General features: G+C 39.3%; 2 protein-coding genes across 3 annotated transcripts in view; both read left to right on the top strand.

Moving 5' to 3' along the window:
• The window catches only part of LOC138355470 (uncharacterized), a 550,270-nt gene that overhangs the window by 129,902 nt on the left and 400,760 nt on the right, over positions 1-19,608 (top strand). The window lies entirely within an intron of this gene.
• Positions 11,528-12,082, top strand: LOC138355421 (uncharacterized). Its single transcript, XM_069310313.1, has one exon. The coding sequence runs from the start codon at positions 11,528-11,530 to the stop codon at positions 12,080-12,082; it is 555 nt and encodes a 184-aa protein (XP_069166414.1).

Below are 19,608 nucleotides of genomic sequence, written 5' to 3'. Positions count from 1 at the left end.
ACACACACACACACACACACACACACACACACACATACACACACTCACACACACACACACTCACACACACACACACACACACACACACACACACACACACACACACACACACACACATACACACACACACACACACACACACACACACACACACACACACACACAGGGTCAGACTTCAGTGCTAGACTCCGCCTCTTCAGCTGTTGGGCATCTAAAACCCTAAAACCATTACTCATTTGCTACTGTTCTTCACTAAAATCACATATTTTAGTATTTTGTTAGCAGCTTGTATGACTAACTCTTATTCTAGTACAGTTCATTGTTTTCAACTACTCTTCGCTACAAAGGTATTGCCTGACGTACCTGTAACTCTTGTTGTCTCCTGCTTGCGTACCTCTTGTGTGTCTCTTGCTTGCATACCTCTTCCCTTACTTAACTCACAGTAACTCACTTACTTGTAACTCACTCACATACACACAGCTGATCTGGTCCACACTTTCTTTGAGGACGATTTCGACAGCTTTATTCCTGTCAAAGATGGTGGTTAGCAGTTCCTGGAGTGTTCATCTCTCTTTCATGTCATCTCTGTCAGGTTATCTTTCTGTCAGGTCATCTATCTGTCATGTCATCTCTGTCAGGTCATCACTCTCACGTTATCTCTCCGGCATGTAAACTCTTTGTTGTGCTATATCTGTCTTGTCATTAGTGTCATGTCGTTACTGTCATGTCTATCTCTGTCATGCCACTTCTCTGACATTTCATTTATAAATAAATCTCTCCTCTACGCTTTCTTCATACAGTTTTATTACTTACTATTTTCCTGCTTTATTGCAAGTTACTGATCTTGTTCAAGTTGCCTTGTTCTTGAGGCTTAGACTCCCTAGCAGTCATTGCTGGGTCCTCGTACTTGTACAGGCACTCGAGGATCCTTATCTTGCATTTACTGCTATTAAACTCGAGTAGCCATCTTTGGAAACAGCCCTGCAGTTTTCCTATTTCTGTTTGGAGTGTTATGAGATCTTCAACTGTCTTTACTCTTTTCACATGTTCGTTAATAGTTCTCGAATAGGTCCTTTGGTTATGTTACTCTTTATCTACCTTGTAATGTTATTTATTCACTCTTACTCTGTCTCCTACCGGTTAGGTACTCTCTAGAATGTCATACAAATACAATCACCATTCAGAATTTTACATATTGTGAGCTTACACAGAAATCAAATATAGAATGTGAAATAATTGTAGAAGTTATATAAGGCTAAACACACAAAAACATTCTCAGATATATATCCAGAGGAAAACCATATTGTATTTAGGGCTCTAGCTCCTGGGCTCCTCCTTAGAATCAATATCAACCCTCGAATCTTTTCTCATCAGGTGATGCACTATCACGTCTCTTGTTCTGTCAAAATAATAGGTCGCATTTTTGACGTTATGGTCACGTATACTATGTATACTAGTATACTAGAGCATACTATGGAAATTAGAACGTTAGCTTCACACAACTTTCCATGGGGAATAGTGATTGTATGGCCAGTGTCGTATGGTGATGAGGGGGGGGGACCTCCATGCCTTTCCTTGAGATAACAAGAGAGATAAAAGGAGAGAGAAAGGGAGAATGGGAGGGAGACTGGAAGATAAGGAGAGAGGGGGAGTGAAAAGGAGAGAGAGAGAGAGAGAGAGAAAAGCCTGAGCAATGTCAATTACCCCAACAAGAGATACATACACAATGTATCTCCCAGATAGAGGGAGATACATCTCCCTAAATGTAGATATGTAGATGTAGATACAATGTATCTACATCTTCAAATGTAGATATGATAGAGAACAGTAGGCTCAGGAATCTGTACATCAGTTGATTGATAGTTGAGAGGCTGGAACAATGAATCAGAGCTCAACCCCCCGCAAGAACAAGTAGGTCAGTACAACTAGGTGAGTATAGAGATACATGTAGTGCACAATGGAGAGGTTCACTATATAATGCTGTACTTGTTGTGAGGAAGTTTCATTCATTGTAGCTATATGTACTACCATTATTAAAGGATAGCTTGGAGAATGTACATTTGTACTATACTATGGACTCACCATAGAATGGAAAATGTTACAATGATGAAGAGTGTATATAATGAAGATGCAATGACAAAATACCCTAAATCCCCATTTATTAAAAAAAAATGAATATGAACTGCATGCGTTTGCAACGTCTCTTCACGAAAATGAACTGAATCTCTAGCTATCAGAACAAATAGCGATCCAGTGCTAGCGAGAAACTGGTTCGAATTCAGTCGCAAAGATGAAGATAATTTGTTTATTGCACACAACAACCAATTTGCAATACTTGCAAATGTGAGATCCAATACCACAACCATACAGAAATGCTCGCAATGCAAGATCTAGTATCACAACCGCATTGAAATACTTGCAAATCAAGATCCAGTATCACACTCTTCACTGCAACACATATAATGTTACATATATACATTTATAATTGTGTGTAAGTAGGTTCTTAATACCTCAATACTAAGAATTGTATTAAGAAGTACTAAGAAGGTATTAAGAACCTAAGTAGGTTCTTCGCCTAGCTCAATCTATTTTCCTGTTTCACAAATGCTAGGCGATAATTTGCATACATCAATGTACGTCTGACGCAAAATGCTCAGCCATTGCATGAGACGCTAACTACCGGCTGACATTCTCGAACTCTCAAGTAATCAGTCTACATTTTCTTGAACTGGTTTACTGAAAACCAGATGATTTCTGAAGCAACGGTAATCTTAGCAGATATAGATTGCAGCGTGCAGAATATTGCTTATATATATATTGCACAAGTTTACATGAATTTTATGGGCTGATTGTGTGAATATATTTTCTTATGTCATACGTGCTATATCGCCAATTGGTTGAGTAAACTCTATTGAAATGTATAATGTCTGGTTTCATAGTGAGATAAAATGTAAAAGAGGAGTTCTTTTACAGTTCACTTTGTGTAAGATGTTCTCCTTGTATCTCGTGAATTCATAGTCTCTTAAGAAGTAATTATTGTTTTATACAAGCGTAAGCATTTTTTTATAGTGTTTCTATAAGTTATTCCTTATAGTGTTTAAATATATGTAGATGGGGCTGCCGGCGGTGCCCAGGTCGATGTCTGTCTCACTCTCTGTCTCACTGTCTCTATCTCATTGTCTCTGTCTTCTGCTTCTATGTCTGTCGCTATCTATCTGTGTTATTTTATCTTGTTTTTTTCAATCTGGTCTATGTTTATCTTTACATCTCTTAGTCTATGTCTCTGTTTTTCTTTCTTTCTCCGTCTATCTGTATCTTTGCCTCTTTCTCTGTATGTCTGTCTATCTCTTGCTGTGTGTGTGTTTCTCTTTTGTGTCTCTGCCTGTATTTGTCTATATCTGTTTCTCTGTCTCAGGTTCACAGGTGTCCTTATGGCACCGCGCCTGCTGTTGTTCTTTGATTAGTGTCGATCCGGACATGTTGGGCACGTACCCAACACCAATTACTGTTAAAATGTGAGTGAGGCAGGGGGAAGTGAATACAAATTAGTTAGAATTAGCTATAACCAAGAAGAAAGAGTTAAGGTGCAACAAACCGGTGATAGGTAAGGACCTAATAAGAATATAAAATCTGTAGAATCTAATGGATATTCTGCCTTGGTGTTGTCGATGTTAAAATGTAGCTGAGTGTGAACTGACTGAGGATAGCTTGTTGAGAATGTTTGACATGTAGTACTTCGGCTATGTCTAGTCTTCTACTGTCGTTGTAACTGTCGGTTATTTAGGTGTTGCTAGTGAGGATATCTTTTGTGTAGAAATTATATGTTCTTTGATGGTTCCTTGTTGTATGTGCACGAGAAACATAAAGATAATTCGTGCCAAAATCATTGTGCTAATTACAATCTTTGATTAAACTTATATGTAGAGATTATATATGTAGAGAATAAAGCTTATCGTGGGACACTGATGATCTATCTTGAGGTTATGTATGAAAGGCTGTCAAGATTTATGATAGATGATTATATTTCATACTTGTGTAAAGGAGGAAATGTATATGTTTATCTCTCAGAATGTTCGGTAATACGTTTATTGCTTGTGATGTGTGTTTATGTATGTATTAACACGATGTACTGAACGGGGTGAGAATAGCTTGAGCTACCTCATCCCTTTGTGTGTATTTTACCTCAATAAACTTATTTCAATTTCATTTTCAATTCATTGTATTTCATTTATCGTCTCACATTCACGTAAACAAGTGCGAATGATCACAGAGCCTACAGTCATCGTATCATTCTGTATATCATTCACTGATCATGGCATGTACTCTAATACCAGCCTCTACGAATGATTATATATATCGGTAATACCTTATATTCTTTCCTCAGTATGAATATTGACGTCCCTCCCCTCTTATCTGTTCCCTAGTTCCCTGTTCCCTGTTCCCTGTTTCCCTTCTACGTTCCCTAATGTTTTCTTGCACTGGGATTGAGATCCTGAATGATATGTTGCAATTATTGTCTGTTCTACGACACAAGACGATCCTTAATATTGCCCAAACTTCTCACTTAACACAACATGACACGGTTTGTATTCCTGAGTAGTATGTGATTTTCTGAATGCTTATTTTTCCAAAGTAAAGGCTTTCAAAATTTGCTTTGACCTGTGGCTAAAACAGCGTAGAGAAGACCTCTTGAAGGCACGTGAAGGTTGGCGACTCCTTATCTAGGGAGGTCGTCGACTCTTTAACTTTCCTGAGACTGATGGAGGCCTACTACTGTCTCGAACCATTGCTTCATAACTCTGCACTCTTCAGGTACTTTGAAGACGTCGTCTCTAAGCTTTCTGAGGCAAAGGTTAAAGGAAAGTTTCATGAGAACAACAGCCATTTTCTTTTCTCTGGGAGCATAAGCAATCAGATAATTATAAAATCCAGGAACCGAAATAAAATTAAAAATGAAAATATTCATTCTCAATGTAATTACTTACTTCTAATATTTACTAGCTAATTTTCGTGTCTTAAGCTGTATTTCTCCAACTTATATTTTGTATTCTTCATTGTATAAGTTAAGATCCTCCTCCTCCTCTTCCTCCCTCATACATCATTGCTTTAGAATCTTGTTTACATGGGTAGTGATGTTTCCCCTTATCTCCATGATAAGTGAAGATGCTCATGAATACTAAAGCTTATCTGTATGAGAAGATACTCTTGAATACTATTGTATCTCTATGAGAAGATACTCTTGAATACTAATGCTTATCTCTAAGATAAGTGTAGATGCTCTAATTTTCTGTGAATTTGTTATTGTTTTCAATCTTAGTCCCCATATTCCTTATTCCACTCTTCCTAATCCGATTTTTTATTGGCTTTCTTCATTAGCAGTATTCTTCTTCTCTTTCCCTTTCATTTAGTAAAACAGATTCATAGTTAGGATTCTGGTTCAGGAGTTTTCTTCAATTAACCGAACGTTTTTTTGTGACTCTGTGCTGATTCACTTCTGTTAGTGACTCGGTACTGATTCACTTCTGTTAGTGACTCGGTACTGATTCATGTCTGAAATATTTTGTAATATCTATTTACTCTCTTGTTTGTGTCTTGAAAAGATAAGTAAGAATTTCATGTGATGAAGTTTAAGCAGGAATAAAATAGCTCCTTTGCAGTGAAATTTTGAATAATTTCTGTAGTTAAGGCATATGTAAGAAGCTAATATATACTGAAAAATGTGCTTCAGGGTTAGTTTGGGTAGATATAGATAGGAGTTGCCTCGTATGGGTCAATAGGAGCTGCCTCGTATGGGTCAATAGGAGCTGCCTCGTATGGGTCAATAGGAGCTGCTTCGTATGGGTCAATAGGAGCTGCCTCGTATGAGTCAATAGGAGCTGCCTCGTATGAGTCAATAGGAGCTGCTTCGTATGGGTCAATAGGAGCTGCTTCGTATGGGTCAATAGGAGCTGCTTCGTATGGGTCAATAGGAGCTGCTTCGTATGGGTCAATAGGAGCTGCTTCGTATGGGTCAATAGGAGCTGCTTCGTATGGGTCAATAGGAGCTGCCTCGTATGGGTCAATAGGAGCTGCCTCGTATGAGTCAATAGGAGCTGCCTCGTATGAGTCAATAGGAGCTGCCTCGTATGAGTCAATAGGAGCTGCCTCGTATGGGTCAATAGGAGCTGCTTCGTATGAGTCAATAGGAGCTGCTTCGTATGGGTCAATAGGAGCTGCCTCGTATGGGTCAATAGGAGCTGCCTCGTATGGGTCAATAGGAGCTGCTTCGTATGGGTCAATAGGAGCTTCCTCGTATGAGTCAAAAGGTCCTCTGAAGTTTCTTTTGTTTATATGTCTTGTGTCTTGACATCCTGTTATCTTGCAAGGTGTATTAAGTGGTGTATCAAGGTGTATTAAGTGGTGTATCAAGGTGTATTAAGTGGTGTATCAAGGTGTATCTCCACTTGGTTCTCTATTGTACTCACAAGCTGTATAAGTGTAATTATCTTCATGTTATATGTCATTATACTTATAACTTGTATGATAAGTGTATTGGGAAGGACTATGTATTTATTGGTCGTAACTATCTCACATAATGATAGACTCATCTTATCTATCCGACAAAATGAGTGATAGACTCACCTTAACTCTCCTTTAGTATGAATGATAGACTTTCCTTATCTATCCTACATTATGAATGACAGACTGTCCTACACAATAGACAGACTATGCTACATAATAATTGATAAACTCACCTTATCAATCCATCTTAATGAATGATAAACTCACCTTATCAATCCATCTTAATGAATGATAAACTCACCTTATCTATCCTTTATAATGAATGATACACTTCATCATAACTATCCTTCATAAGGAACGATAGACCGACCTTAAATTTCGTATATTTGCGATTGATAGACCATAACTATCTATCACTGAGATCAAGTAACGCCTCTTTCTCTCTGGTGTTGTTGCCAAACACGTCGTTAGCCTCTCATAAATGCATCAGTTAGATGAATAAGCTTCACTGTTTTTAAAAGTCTCCCTTCCCCCCCCCCAACAAAAAAGTACCAATGCTGTATTAAAGTAAAATTAAATTTATCTCTTGATTGGCTGAAACATAAAGAATCTCGTTATCTCTGGAAGTCAACTAAAGTGCCACTCTGTAATTAAGCTCTAATAGAGCTTCTTAATTTGTATCTAAAATAAAAGACAATTATCTTTTCCCTATACGATAACAAGGTCAGTTTTCTTCTTATGGAATAGTGTCTGACATCAATTATATCGTGAAGTTAGATCAATTAATAGTGAAGTTAGAACACAATCAAGATTGTACTGCTATATTAATCCCCATTTCCAACTCTGATAAGGCAAAATTGGGACCTCTTGAGTACCTTTCGTGGTGCTAGACTGGGCTTTATCTCTGTGTACACTAGCATGGATAATGTTATCTCTAATGTACACTAGCATGGATAATGTTATCTCTGATCTACACTAGCATGGATAATGTTATCTCTAATGTACACTTGTATGGGTAATGTTATCTCTGATGTACACTAGCATGGATAATGTTATCTTTAATGTACTAACTCACAGGTATCTCCGATAACGCTGTAGCAGATATGTACAGATTGGCAGTAAATAATTGATTAGCATGACTCTAAATTTCTGTATATTTTTAAGTGTATGAAGTACATACACCCTTAGTATTTAGAGTCTGTTATTCTGGATAATATATATGCGTGTTATCTGTTAATTCTGTTCTTCATTTTTTGGTAACAATTCATTTTATTGGGCAAAAAAAGGATTTTTTTGTAGTGAGTTCAGAGGAGTAATGCAATCTAAGACAGACCTGAAAATATAGACATAGCCCTTCGGTGTATATACATGGAGATTTTGTGTTTATTCTTCGAGCATGTTTAGGACTAAAGTATACTTGCTGGTTGGTCACTGAGGTCACGTGGTGGTCTTAATTGCTCCCCAGAAGCTCCACTAAGACCCGCGGGTCTTTGGTGTTGGGCCTAAGAAGCTTCTTGGTGTACATTCACTAACAGTTTAACTTAAATTCTTGACTATGTTCAGGACTAAAAACATATTTACTCTTTGGTTACTAAGTTTTTTGATGTCCATAATAGCCCTTTCTCTAGATGCTGATATTTTTGCCCAGTATCACATCAAACTACACCTTGTTTATGAGTGAGTTAAGCAATGACAATTGTGATAAAACAGTGCTAGGTCAATACAGCTGTGCAGCACGTAGAAGGGTTATGAGGAAATAGGATAGGACGCCATTCCTTTCCTCCTCTGGGATAGGACGGAGGAAAGGAATAGCGTCTGGTACGATAGGGAAAGATGACGTGATGAGATGAATGATTATTTTGAAAACTATGTTTTATTTTTTCTGCTAATGTTGAAAGTTCTGATGCTTGGTTGTTTTCATTCAAAAGGTCTGAGCTTCTGCCAATTAGGAAGCTTTTCACCTGCTACATAGATGGCGTTGTTTGAAGTGTCTTACAGTTCTGTAGTTTGGGGGGTCTTCCTTTGATTAGACTAATTAGTGAACCGTTTGTCCCCAGATTCTTCTGAACTGCTCTCCATTTTTTTATTTATTTTGTTATCAGATGGAAAAAACAACTGGAGGTATGGGCATCTCCACACACACACAGGTGTTTGCCATGCCTTGATCGTGTGGTATACACGTTTTGTGCAAGTTGACGATGCCAGTTTGGTTATCTTGGTAGTTAAGTTGCAACCACCTTTGGTTATCTTGGCAGTTAAGTTGTAACTACGTGTGTGAGTAAGTGCACTCAAACCACTGACCAGTCGACAAGCTGCTGGGTTAAAGTCTTAGCACATTTCTCCCACTTAAGTCAATTTCTTTCTTTCACCTTCTCCTCTCCCCACTTCCTTTTTCACCCATTAGGAATCTTGGTTATAAGTATAAGTCTAGTAAAGGGTGCTAGATAAGGAACTAATAGGTATTCTAGTTTCCCATTATTTAACTACTAGCCAGCTTGACATATATTACCATAAAATAACTACTGTATTTTTCAACAACATATATACATGACTCAAATTTATTTTTATTATTATTTAAAAGAAGAACAATATTCTTTGAAGGTTTTTTTATTAAAAATCTTCAAAGAAGATTTGTATAAAAAATACTAATCCACTGGTTATATATTTTTTTATTGTGTAAAGTCATTTTTGTGTGTCTTCATGATTGAAGCCTTTGTAAATACAGGTTTAGATAAAATATTTTTTTAACACGAACTCCTATCAAATCCTTTTTTTTTTGGTTCAGGTTCGAAACCTGATTTCTTTAATCCAGCATCAGGTTTGGAACCTGTTTGTAACCCCCCCAGAGGTCGATCCTCTCATAAACCTGATTTCTTAAATCCATCATCAGGTTTGGAGCCTGTTTGTAGAACCAGTCTCGATCCTCTCATAGTTCAGTCATCATTCATACTTGCCCATATATCTTTCTATAATTTATTGATTCTCTTCCATATAATTACCCTGAATTTACCTAACAATTATAACTTTATTAAACTCGCTTCACGGCTAAGTTAGGTTAGATTAGCTTAAGTTAAGTTAGGTTAGATTTAGCATTTTAAATTATCTTGTCTTTTGATTTTCTTTTTAATCTATCTATGTATAATTCTGACCACGCCATGAAAGCCATCACAGTCTGGTCAGCCAAACAATATAATGTCATCAATCTAATTCTGGTCCCAGCTACATCACGTCTATCCTGTGTCCTTCCTGTTCACTTATTCCTGCCTCTCTACCTCTATCCTTCCGTCTCTAGTCGTATTCTTGTATCTTAATACCAATCCTTGCCCCTCAATCCATATTCTTTCCACCTCTATCTTAATTCTTCCCTTTTACCCCCTATTTCTTCCTTCTCTGCATCTATACTTTTCTCTAACGCTATTTATTCCTCTCTGCTCTTAGTCTTTCCTCTCTATCCCTATTCACCTATTTTTTTTTTACCCCTTTTTTTCCCCTTAATCACTCGCAACAGAATCTTGTCTTTTCTAATTTTAACCGAGAGGGCAGTCAGACATGGGTGACCCACTTTCCTTTCACAGAGAGGCTTGAGGGGGCAGCCCCTTACCTTCTCCCTGCCTTCTGTGCTAGAACTTTAGGGAGGGGGCTCTGCCCCCTACCTCTTTCCTCTTCTTTCATTGAAAGGGGAGATTCTAACCCTTTTCCTCCTGTCTCCTCTCCCTTCCTTGAAGGAAAAGGGATGGTTGGGTGGTTAAGACTAGTTAACCATCTATCTTGTCTCTCTTTCTTTGAAGAGAAAGGAAAGGGAATAGAGATTAAAAAAAAACATTTATATACACCTCTTTCCTAAATTCCTTCATTCGCTTCCTCCTCTAATCCATGCCGTACCCGAGCCCTGTCACACTAACCCATGCCCCTCTACGCCTATCCCCTCCCCATCCCACCACCGGACCTATCCCGTCTGGATTCCCTCCCCCCCCCCCTGAAGAACATCGGCCATTTTGTTAAGCCTCCACCCAGGAGGACTTAGCATTGAATTATCGCGGGTCGGTAGCCGTCTCTCTCCCTCCCTCTGTCTGACCGCCTCTCCGCCTCCTCACCAGGTAGGTAACAATTGTTTCCTTTGGTGTGTGTGTGTGTGTGTGTGTGTGTGTGTGTGTGTGTTTGTGTGTGTGTGTGTGTGTGTGTGTGTGTGTGTGTGTGTGTGTGTGTGTGTGTGTGTGTGTGTGTGTGTGTGTGTGTGTGTGTGTGTGTGTGTGTGCGGCAGCTTTCTAATACACTCATAGGCAGGTGCTATTAGTTGGGTAGGTTTAAGTAGGCTTAGGATGTTTAAGGCAAGACAGAGAGGGATATCTAGAGAGAAAGAGAGGGGCAAGAGAGAGCTTGAGACAGGGAGAAAGAGAGAGAGAGACAGAAGGGGCGAGAGAGAGAGAGAGGGAGAGACAGAAGGAGAGAGACGGAGAGAGAGAGAGGTGGTACATCACCTCCACCTTGACGACACAGACCAGGGCGGTGCTCGCCTGCTCTCTCTCTCTCTCTCTCTTGACTAAAGAGCACGGCAAAGAGAGTGGGATGGTGCGAGAGAGAGAGAGAGAGAGAAAGAGAGAGAGACGCCCGCAGCCAGCCAGGCCTGCGTTGAGAAGAGGAGAAGGGGGAGGAGGAGGAGAGAGACGGCCTGATGACTCCCCCCCCCCCAACCCCAAACCCCCCCTTCTCATTTCTCTCCCCCCCTCCCTAACCTAGTCTCGCTCTACCCCTCAATCCCCCTCTACCCCCCCACAGCCTGTCGCAACAAGATGGCCGCCAAGCAGACGCCACTGGGCACTAGGCCGGCCCCCCCCCCTATCACCTGCCCGAATCCCCCCCCACACCCCGCCCCACATATCACACCCCCCCCCCTCCCTCTCACTTGCCAGTTTGTCCCGTTCCATTCTTCTCTTGTTCTCTTATTTCCTTTTCTCGCCCCTCTGCAGTTTTTTTCCTCATTCTTAGTGGTGTTGTACTGGAGTTTTACCTCTTCCTTAGTGGTGTTATGGCTGTGTTTTACCTCTTTCTTAGTGGTGTTATGGCTGTGTTTTACCTCTTTCTTAGTGGTGTTATGGCTGTGTTTTACCTCTTTCTTAGTGGTGTTATGGCTGTGTTTTACCTCTTTCTTAGTGGTGTTATGGCTGTGTTTTACCTCTTTCTTAGTGGTGTTATGGCTGTGTTTTACCTCTTTCTTAGTGGTGTTATGGCTGTGTTTTACCTCTTTCTTAGTGGTGTTTTGGCTGTGTTTTACCTCTTTCTTAGTGGTGTTATGGCTGTGTTTTACCTCTTTCTTAGTGGTGTTATGGCTGTGTTTTACCTCTTTCTTAGTGGTGTTATGGCTGTGTTTTACCTCTTTCTTAGTGGTGTTATGGCTGTGTTTTACCTCTTTCTTAGTGGTGTTATGGCTGTGTTTTACCTCTTTCTTAGTGGTGTTATGGCTGTGTTTTACCTCTTTCTTAGTGGTGTTATGGCTGTGTTTTACCTCTTTCTTAGTGGTGTTATGGCTGTGTTTTACCTCTTTCTTAGTGGTGTTATGGCTGTGTTTTCCCTTTCTTGGTGAAGCTATGGACGTGGTTTTCCTGTTTTTGGTGCTATATCTGTATTTTTTAATCTTTCTTAGTGGAATTATAATTGTGTTTGTCTCTATGTCAATATATGTAGTGTGTGTGTGTGTGTTTGTATGTTTTTCCATATCTGTCCAATCCTCCACTACACATATGTTTATTTACGTGATCTTTTCCTCGCAAACGTATACAAACCTGATTTCAGCATACAGTTTAAGTTTAGTTCATTTATTATGCACCCCATACCCATCTTGTGGGCGGTAGTGGAAAGGGTTACAGAGGCACATAATGGGCTCAGGGACTGAACCTCACAATTCATTTAGCTCATCATACATCTGTTTAAAATCCTGATTTCTTCACTGAACCTCCTCCCCCTACAGCTGACTTTCCCCTAACATTTTCTCCACAGCTGACTTTCTTTGCCAAAACTTCAGACACCTGACTGTACGTCTTTCCCTACTTCTAGTGCAGCAGGTGTTTGTAATGATGTGAAATAGGGGAATGAAGGAAGGGGAAAAGAGAGGGGAATGAAGGAAGGAAGGAAGGAGGTGGAAGTGGACCAAAAAACAAGGAAAGGGAAGGGAAGGGAAGGGAAGGGAAGGGAAGGGAAGGGAAGGGAAGGGAAGGCCGATTACCCTATTCGAGGCAACTCCTATTTACATCCACCCAAATTCATTAGTATATATGTCTAACCTACGCTGGAAACAATCCAACAGCCCTATGTATATTTTGTTGGTTAATTGCTCCATAAATCAACAATCCTATTTCCAAACTAATATTTATGCAGATATCCTTTCTAAATCTAAAGTTTTACAATTTATATCCATTGTTTCAAACTCTGTTTTACATTATTTAAAATCTCAATCGAATACAAATTTGGCTTTTATATCTCTCTTTATAAGAGAGGTATTTAATTCCTTGGATTAGCTTTCTGCACTTTACATGTTCAATTGGATTTATGTCCGTATGAGGACCTGAATTCTCTGCACTCTTTCTTGCAGTTCTCATAACTTATTGGATATAGCATCTTCATTTATGTGCACTATTCATATATTGTTTACTACTGCAGGCGATGAGTCACAATAACGTGGCTGAAGTATGTTGACCAGACCACACACTAGAAATTGAAGGGACGACGACGTTTCGGTCCGTCCTGGACCATTCTCAAGTCGAAACGTCGTCGTCCCTTCAATTTCTAGTGTGTGGTCTGGTCAACATTGTTTACTACTACTGTTTTTCCCTTTTCAGAGGAGGGAAGATGAAATGGTTTATAGTTGGGGGAACAGGAAGATAATACATAAATAGGAGCCATTCTTATGAGCCGTGACATTCAGTAATGTTGAACTTGTGGCTTGGATTACTGTACATGTACCATCGCTGCTTGCGATGCTGGAACCGTTTGTGACTGAGAGATGCCTGGTTACCTGGTTGATACCTGGTTGATGGGGTTCTGGGAGTTCTTCTACTCCCCAAGCCCGGCCCGAGGCCAGGCTTGACTTGTGAGAGTTTGGTCCAACAGGCTGTTGCTTGGAGCGGCCCGCAGGCCCACATACCCACCACAGCCCGGTTGGTCCGGCACTCCTTGGAGGAATAAATCTAGTTTCCTCTTGAAGATGCCATTCCCTGCTTTTATATTACGCCTTGCCTCTCCACTCAATGTTTCCTACATTCGTCATTATAAATGTTTCAGTTTATGTACACCCAGTATTTGTATGCCAGCATCAGCTTCACTCTTTCCAAGATGGGATCCATTAGATTCAAGTATTTTAATAATAGTTTAACTTGTCAAACATTCCCTGTTTAGAACTCCAGCAACGTGTATTTCTTGAACGTTTGTGCTTGCTACTCTAGCTATAAGTATCTGTGGGATTGTCTTCTTCCAGAAACTCTCTTGTCTTCAGGCGATGAGTCACAATAACGTGGGTAAAGTAAGTTGACCAGACCACACACTAGAAGGTAAAGGGACGACGACGTTTCGGTCCGTCCTGGACCATTCTCAAGGTCAATCTCAATCATCTACAATCTGTCAATCTCTTGTCTTCAGTTCCTTGTACTTCCTTCTGTCTCTTGAAGCTTGTGTATTATAATAGACTATTGCATTTTTATTTTCATTTGGCCACACTGTACTACCTACATAGCCCTAATTGGTAATAATGCTACTATTTTGATTGATTTATCAACCTCGAAAACTCTTACTACAGCTGTGAAAGCTTAGATTGCTTTCTTAACTTCTGGGACTCAAACTACTGAAGAGGAGGGTTTGTTCTTCTATTCCTATCAGTGTCTTTACTCTTTCTTAGATTTACTTCACTATTTCTTAGATTTACTTCACTATTCCTTTAGTTGCCCCTTCCTTTCCCTTCGTTTACATCACCCTCCCCATTTATATTGTAAGCTTCGATTTAGCTTTCATACTATATCAATCAAGTATATCAAGTAATCAATCAAGTATATGATACCTCGTATCAATCCCTTTTGTCTGTATCTTGTCTCCCACACTCTCAAATATTTAGAGCAATCGCTTGTGTTTTTGAGTCCATACTTACCATTTTTTAAATATATTTCTTGAGCTCCGCCACCTCCTAAAAATTAATGACCTGAAGATTATTGAAAATTATTAAAATAATTTTTTTAAATTTTTATGCTTCGTGAATTCTTTTCTTTTCTTTCACTTGACCATTATTTCTTTCTAGGTTTTGTTTGTCCTTTGAGTTAACTGGCTTTCTCATCGTTATGTGTTTACTCCTCAACCAAATTGGATAAGTTTAGATGTATAAAAGACCTGGGTAAATACTTATTTGGAAATTGAGTTGTTAATTTATGGAAAAATTTTAGTAGATGTGGGATCACTTGATTGTTTCAAACGTAGGCTAGACGTATATAAATGAGTTTGAGCTGTTTCGGTACGGACCAGTAGGCCTTCTGCAGTTTCCTTAATTCTTATGTTCTGATGCCTAACAACTTGTTTCATAATTCGGCTGATTCGTCTTTCTATTGAGCTGTTCATATGATCATACCACAACTTGTAATAAAGTTGTTACATCTTGGCTTAACGTGTTTATGACGTATTAGAACGTTGTTACAACTTGCTATATTGGTTGTTATAACTGGTTAGGTGGTGTTAAAACTTGTTCGAACGTTGTACCAACGTCGTAGTTTCGGTGTGTGTTTGCCGGGTTTCTCCTGCTCTTCCTTCGAGTACATGAAGCCAATTTTTTCAACCGAGCCTCCAAAAATGATAGTACTTATAACAACTATTGACAGAATGTAAAATTTTTTCAAAGTTCACGTTTTGTACTATTGAATTTCTTCATCAGTATACTATATGAACACAAACTGTAAACCCTAACCTAACCTATCTCATCTTAGGTCTCATCTAATTCTAAAACTATTAGACTCCTAAACCATAAATCTCAAAACGAAACAGTTCTAACGTTTCGGTCCGTCTTGGATCATTATCATGTCGTGTAATTGAAATAAAAGTGGTTGAGAAAGTCACTTTATAAGGTAAGAGTGAGATAATAGGTAAGAGAGTGAGATGAAGGTAAGAGAGGTAAGACGATTACCAAGAGAAAGCACTAAACCATTACGACTATATTGTGGAAATCTGGAAGACTTAACAACAAGAAAAGCCAACAGACCAGCAGCATATGTGTTGATACCAACCCAAGAATTTTTAAGTAAAATCAACGACATCCTCAATGACGACACTAAATTTCACCGAATTACCAAGAACCCTTTGGAACACCTTCAATACAAAGTGAACAAAACTATCACGACAATCAACGTTCTATCATAAACGTTCTATCACAACCACGTTCATAAATCACAAAGAGAGGTAGAATTCATTTCGCTAAACTCCATTGTCTAAGTTACGCTTATGGCAATGTTAAGACACACACAAACCAGGTAACCCACTAGGCCCTATAATCACTCAGATTCCAACCCCCAACCCACCATCTTGCCCAAAGACTAACCGAACATCCTAACTCCATATACTCCAAGCAATTATAGTCTTCAATCCTGAGCAGATTTCCAAGATATAATCAAGACTACACAGCCCGAAGAAATTCTTGCTGCACTGGACGTTGAATCCCTATTTTCCAACGTCCCGGTCAACACCACCATAGAAATGATACTGGACAGAGTATACAGAGACGAGAGCACTCCTAAATTAGACATACCAGAGCCACACTTGAAGAGCCTTCTCGAGGCATGTACAAAGGAAGCTTCTTTCATCAGTCCACAAGGGGACATGTATCAACAGATAGACGGGGTAGCAATGGGCTCCCCTTAGGAGTGTTATTTGCTAATTTTAACATGGGAACCATCGAGGAAAGAGTCTTCAGTATCAGGCACAAACCAAGAGTATACTGTTGACCAAACCACACACTAGAAAGTGAAGAGACGAGGAGGTTTCGGTCCGTAATGGACCATTATCAAGTCGATTGTGGTCCAGGATAATCTTCCAGGACGGACCGAAACGTCGTCGTTTCTTCACTTTCTAGTGTGTGGTTTGGTCAACATTTTTAGCCACGTTATTGTGACTCCTCGTCTGCACAAAAGTATAATGCCGTTATGTCAATGCAATAGTAAAAAACTTAGAGCTAATCGGTTTAAAAAGAAAAACATCTAGAGAGAGACAACGAAGACTTTGTTTCACCCATGACAATAGTAACAACACCATTCTGCCTTTTTCTGGATATATTAATAACAAAAACAGAAACATCTTTCAGCACCAGCGAATATACCCAGCCTACTAACATAGGATTATGCCTGAACGGTAGGAGTGAGTGCTCCCAAAGATACAAAGTCAGTGTTCTCAACGCTTATATTCGTCGAGCCCTTACCCACTGCTCTGAATGGAGCAACGTGAGTAGGGAGTTTGAAAGGATAGCACAAGTATTGGTGAACAATGGCTATAGAAACCACTGGACCAACACCTCTACGAGGTTAGAAATAGCCTAAACTATTCGATTAATAAACTTTTACAAGTCACGTTTACACCGAAAACGTCAATTCTGTAAAAAACAACAACGACGTATTAGATGTAAGGACAGGTTAAGATTCTTACTTCCTCTCGTGGTCAATAGATGGTCCAACTCAATCTCACTTTGTCACACTTTGTGTTCTAACGTTTACAAGAGCAAGCTGATTATATTTAGTTTATAAATCACTGGCTTAAAAAAATATATTGATATATATATATTTTTTCTTACTGAAATCGCTTTGCTGCATTTATATTTCATACGAATATTCCTCTTTTTTTTCAGCTTCCCAGACGAGAGAGAATACTAACCCCACCAAACAGGAGAAGGAGGAAAACAAAATAGTTTGAACCCAGTATTTTTAGAGAGTAAATACGGTCGTTCAAGACCATAAGAATTAAGGAAACTGTAAAATATCTATTGGTCCATATTAAGAAGCTCCTACTTACATCCAACCCAAACAGCATTCATATATGTCTGACCTTCACTTAATCTATCGAGACCACATCAATTATTATACCCGGGGGATTTTTTCAATTGATGATAGAAGCAGGGGATATGAGGACCTTATTTCAGTGTTTATAAAACATTGCGAGTTTGCTTTACTTAATATTGTCGTCTTGATAATGTTCCATTGGGCATTATGTCGAGTGCACAAGAAATGCACTGATCTTGATGGAGTTCTGGGATGTTCAGCATTCCCTCTGCTGTGCCTCAGACTTGCTGGGGTGATAAGACACTGCAGAATTCAGCATATATGTGTTGACCTTAAGACTTCCTCAGTGGTGGGATACTGTAAAGTCCTCAGTATGCTCTTGATTGGCATACTGAGTATGCCAATCACGAGGATATCACATATCACATACACATACATAACATATGACAGTATGTTATGTAGTATCCTCATGATTGGCATACTGAGATGCTGTAGCATAGTGTATTGAGCACCACAAAAGTGAGAAACTGACTTCTTCAGTATATCCTGTTTACGTTTCTGAACCAGGATTCATCAAGCACTTAAGTGCCCCCCTTAAGAAACCTAATCATCTTGCCTGGATCATGACGACTTAATCCGTATTTAATAAAAACGTCACAAGCTTCGAAACTTTGTAAACAACGTTTAGTATTGTAATAGACATCTACGTAACACCTCAGAGCCCATAAACTGCTTAATACATTGAATCTAAGAATACCATGATTCAGGACAAATGTATAAGTCGACACTTAAGTGAATCTGGCCTTGGTCCAAAGGGGCCCAGTGATCATTAGAAGAGTCCATGTTGGTGAGATACTTCATCCGGGTGAAATCTTCAAGAAATCAGATAGAATAACTCAACTTTTGGGTCATGATGTAAAGTTATCAGGAGAAAGTAGTGATGTTCGACCTTCGGAATCGAATTTAAAGGAAAGCACTGGAGAAAGCCCTATGGAGAAAGCCCTATGGAGAAAGCACCAAGTCAATAATGACTATCTGACACTGGACATGGATCTGAGGACAAAGACCTGGGATATCAGAACAAGAACTGAATTTACCTGAATTTACCTGAGGGCCACTAATACTAGTGGCATCGACGAGGACAGGAAGCCAGCGGCTTTTCAAAGGTCCCCCCATTTCCCCTGATGATCTTTTCCAGCTGTATTTTAAACCCTCAACGGAGTTTTTGTTTTTATTTTATGTTGAATTACGGCTTCGGCGGGTAGGCGGTTCCATGGGTTTACAACCCTATGGGTGAAAAAAATCTCCTGTTCTCAGTCCTACATTGTGGCTTGTTGAGATTGAATCTGTTGCTCCTTGTTCGTGTTACATCTGACGTTTTGAAGAAATTGTTTGCAAATTTTTCAATATTTTAAGGATTTCAATAATGTCCGCCATGTCATGCCTGGTCTGCAGTATTGTTAGCCTTGTGGCCCTCAACCGTTCCTGATACGAGAGATGACTTAGCTCTGGAATGATTTTTGTTGCCCGGTGTTGCACCTTCTCCAAAGCAGCTATGTCTTTCTGAAGATGTCTCCATGCCTGGATGCAATAATCAGAGACTTATACAATTAAATAACTACCTTATTTTCCTTAAAGGTAAAGGTCCGCTTGATTATTCCCAGGGTTTGGTTAGTTTTTTTTTTTACTGCGCTCCAACCTGTTGAGCAACTTTTAGTGAATGATGGATTCTGACTCCAAGGGCCATTTCTTCATCAATATGTTGTAAGGTAGTGCTGTTAATTTGGTTGTTGTGACTTGGATTGTTATGCCCCACATGCAAGGTCTTGCATTTATCGATATTAAAAAGCATTTGCCAGTCTTCTGATCATTTGTAGAGTTCATGTAGATCTCTTTGTAAAATCTCAATATCATTTTCACTTCCCACTTAACCATAGAAGTTAGTATCATCTGCACATTTTATGATGTGGTTTGTAATATTCTCATTTATGTCATTGATGTAAATGACAAAAAAAGATTGGACCCAAAATGGACCCCTGAGGCACCCCAATTATCACATTTCTCCAGTATGATTTATTCCCATTTCGCACGACCCTTT

Source organism: Procambarus clarkii, chromosome 67, assembly GCF_040958095.1.
Source record: "Procambarus clarkii isolate CNS0578487 chromosome 67, FALCON_Pclarkii_2.0, whole genome shotgun sequence".
In the NCBI taxonomy this organism is placed as follows: Eukaryota; Metazoa; Arthropoda; class Malacostraca; order Decapoda; family Cambaridae; genus Procambarus; species Procambarus clarkii.
This window is presented reverse-complemented; position numbering and strand designations above follow the sequence as displayed.

Excerpts from the sequence above, each read along its gene's own strand:
- LOC138355421 (XM_069310313.1), top strand. The coding sequence starts at position 11,528 with ATGGCTGTGTTTTACCTCTTTCTTAGTGGTGTTATGGCTGTGTTTTAC.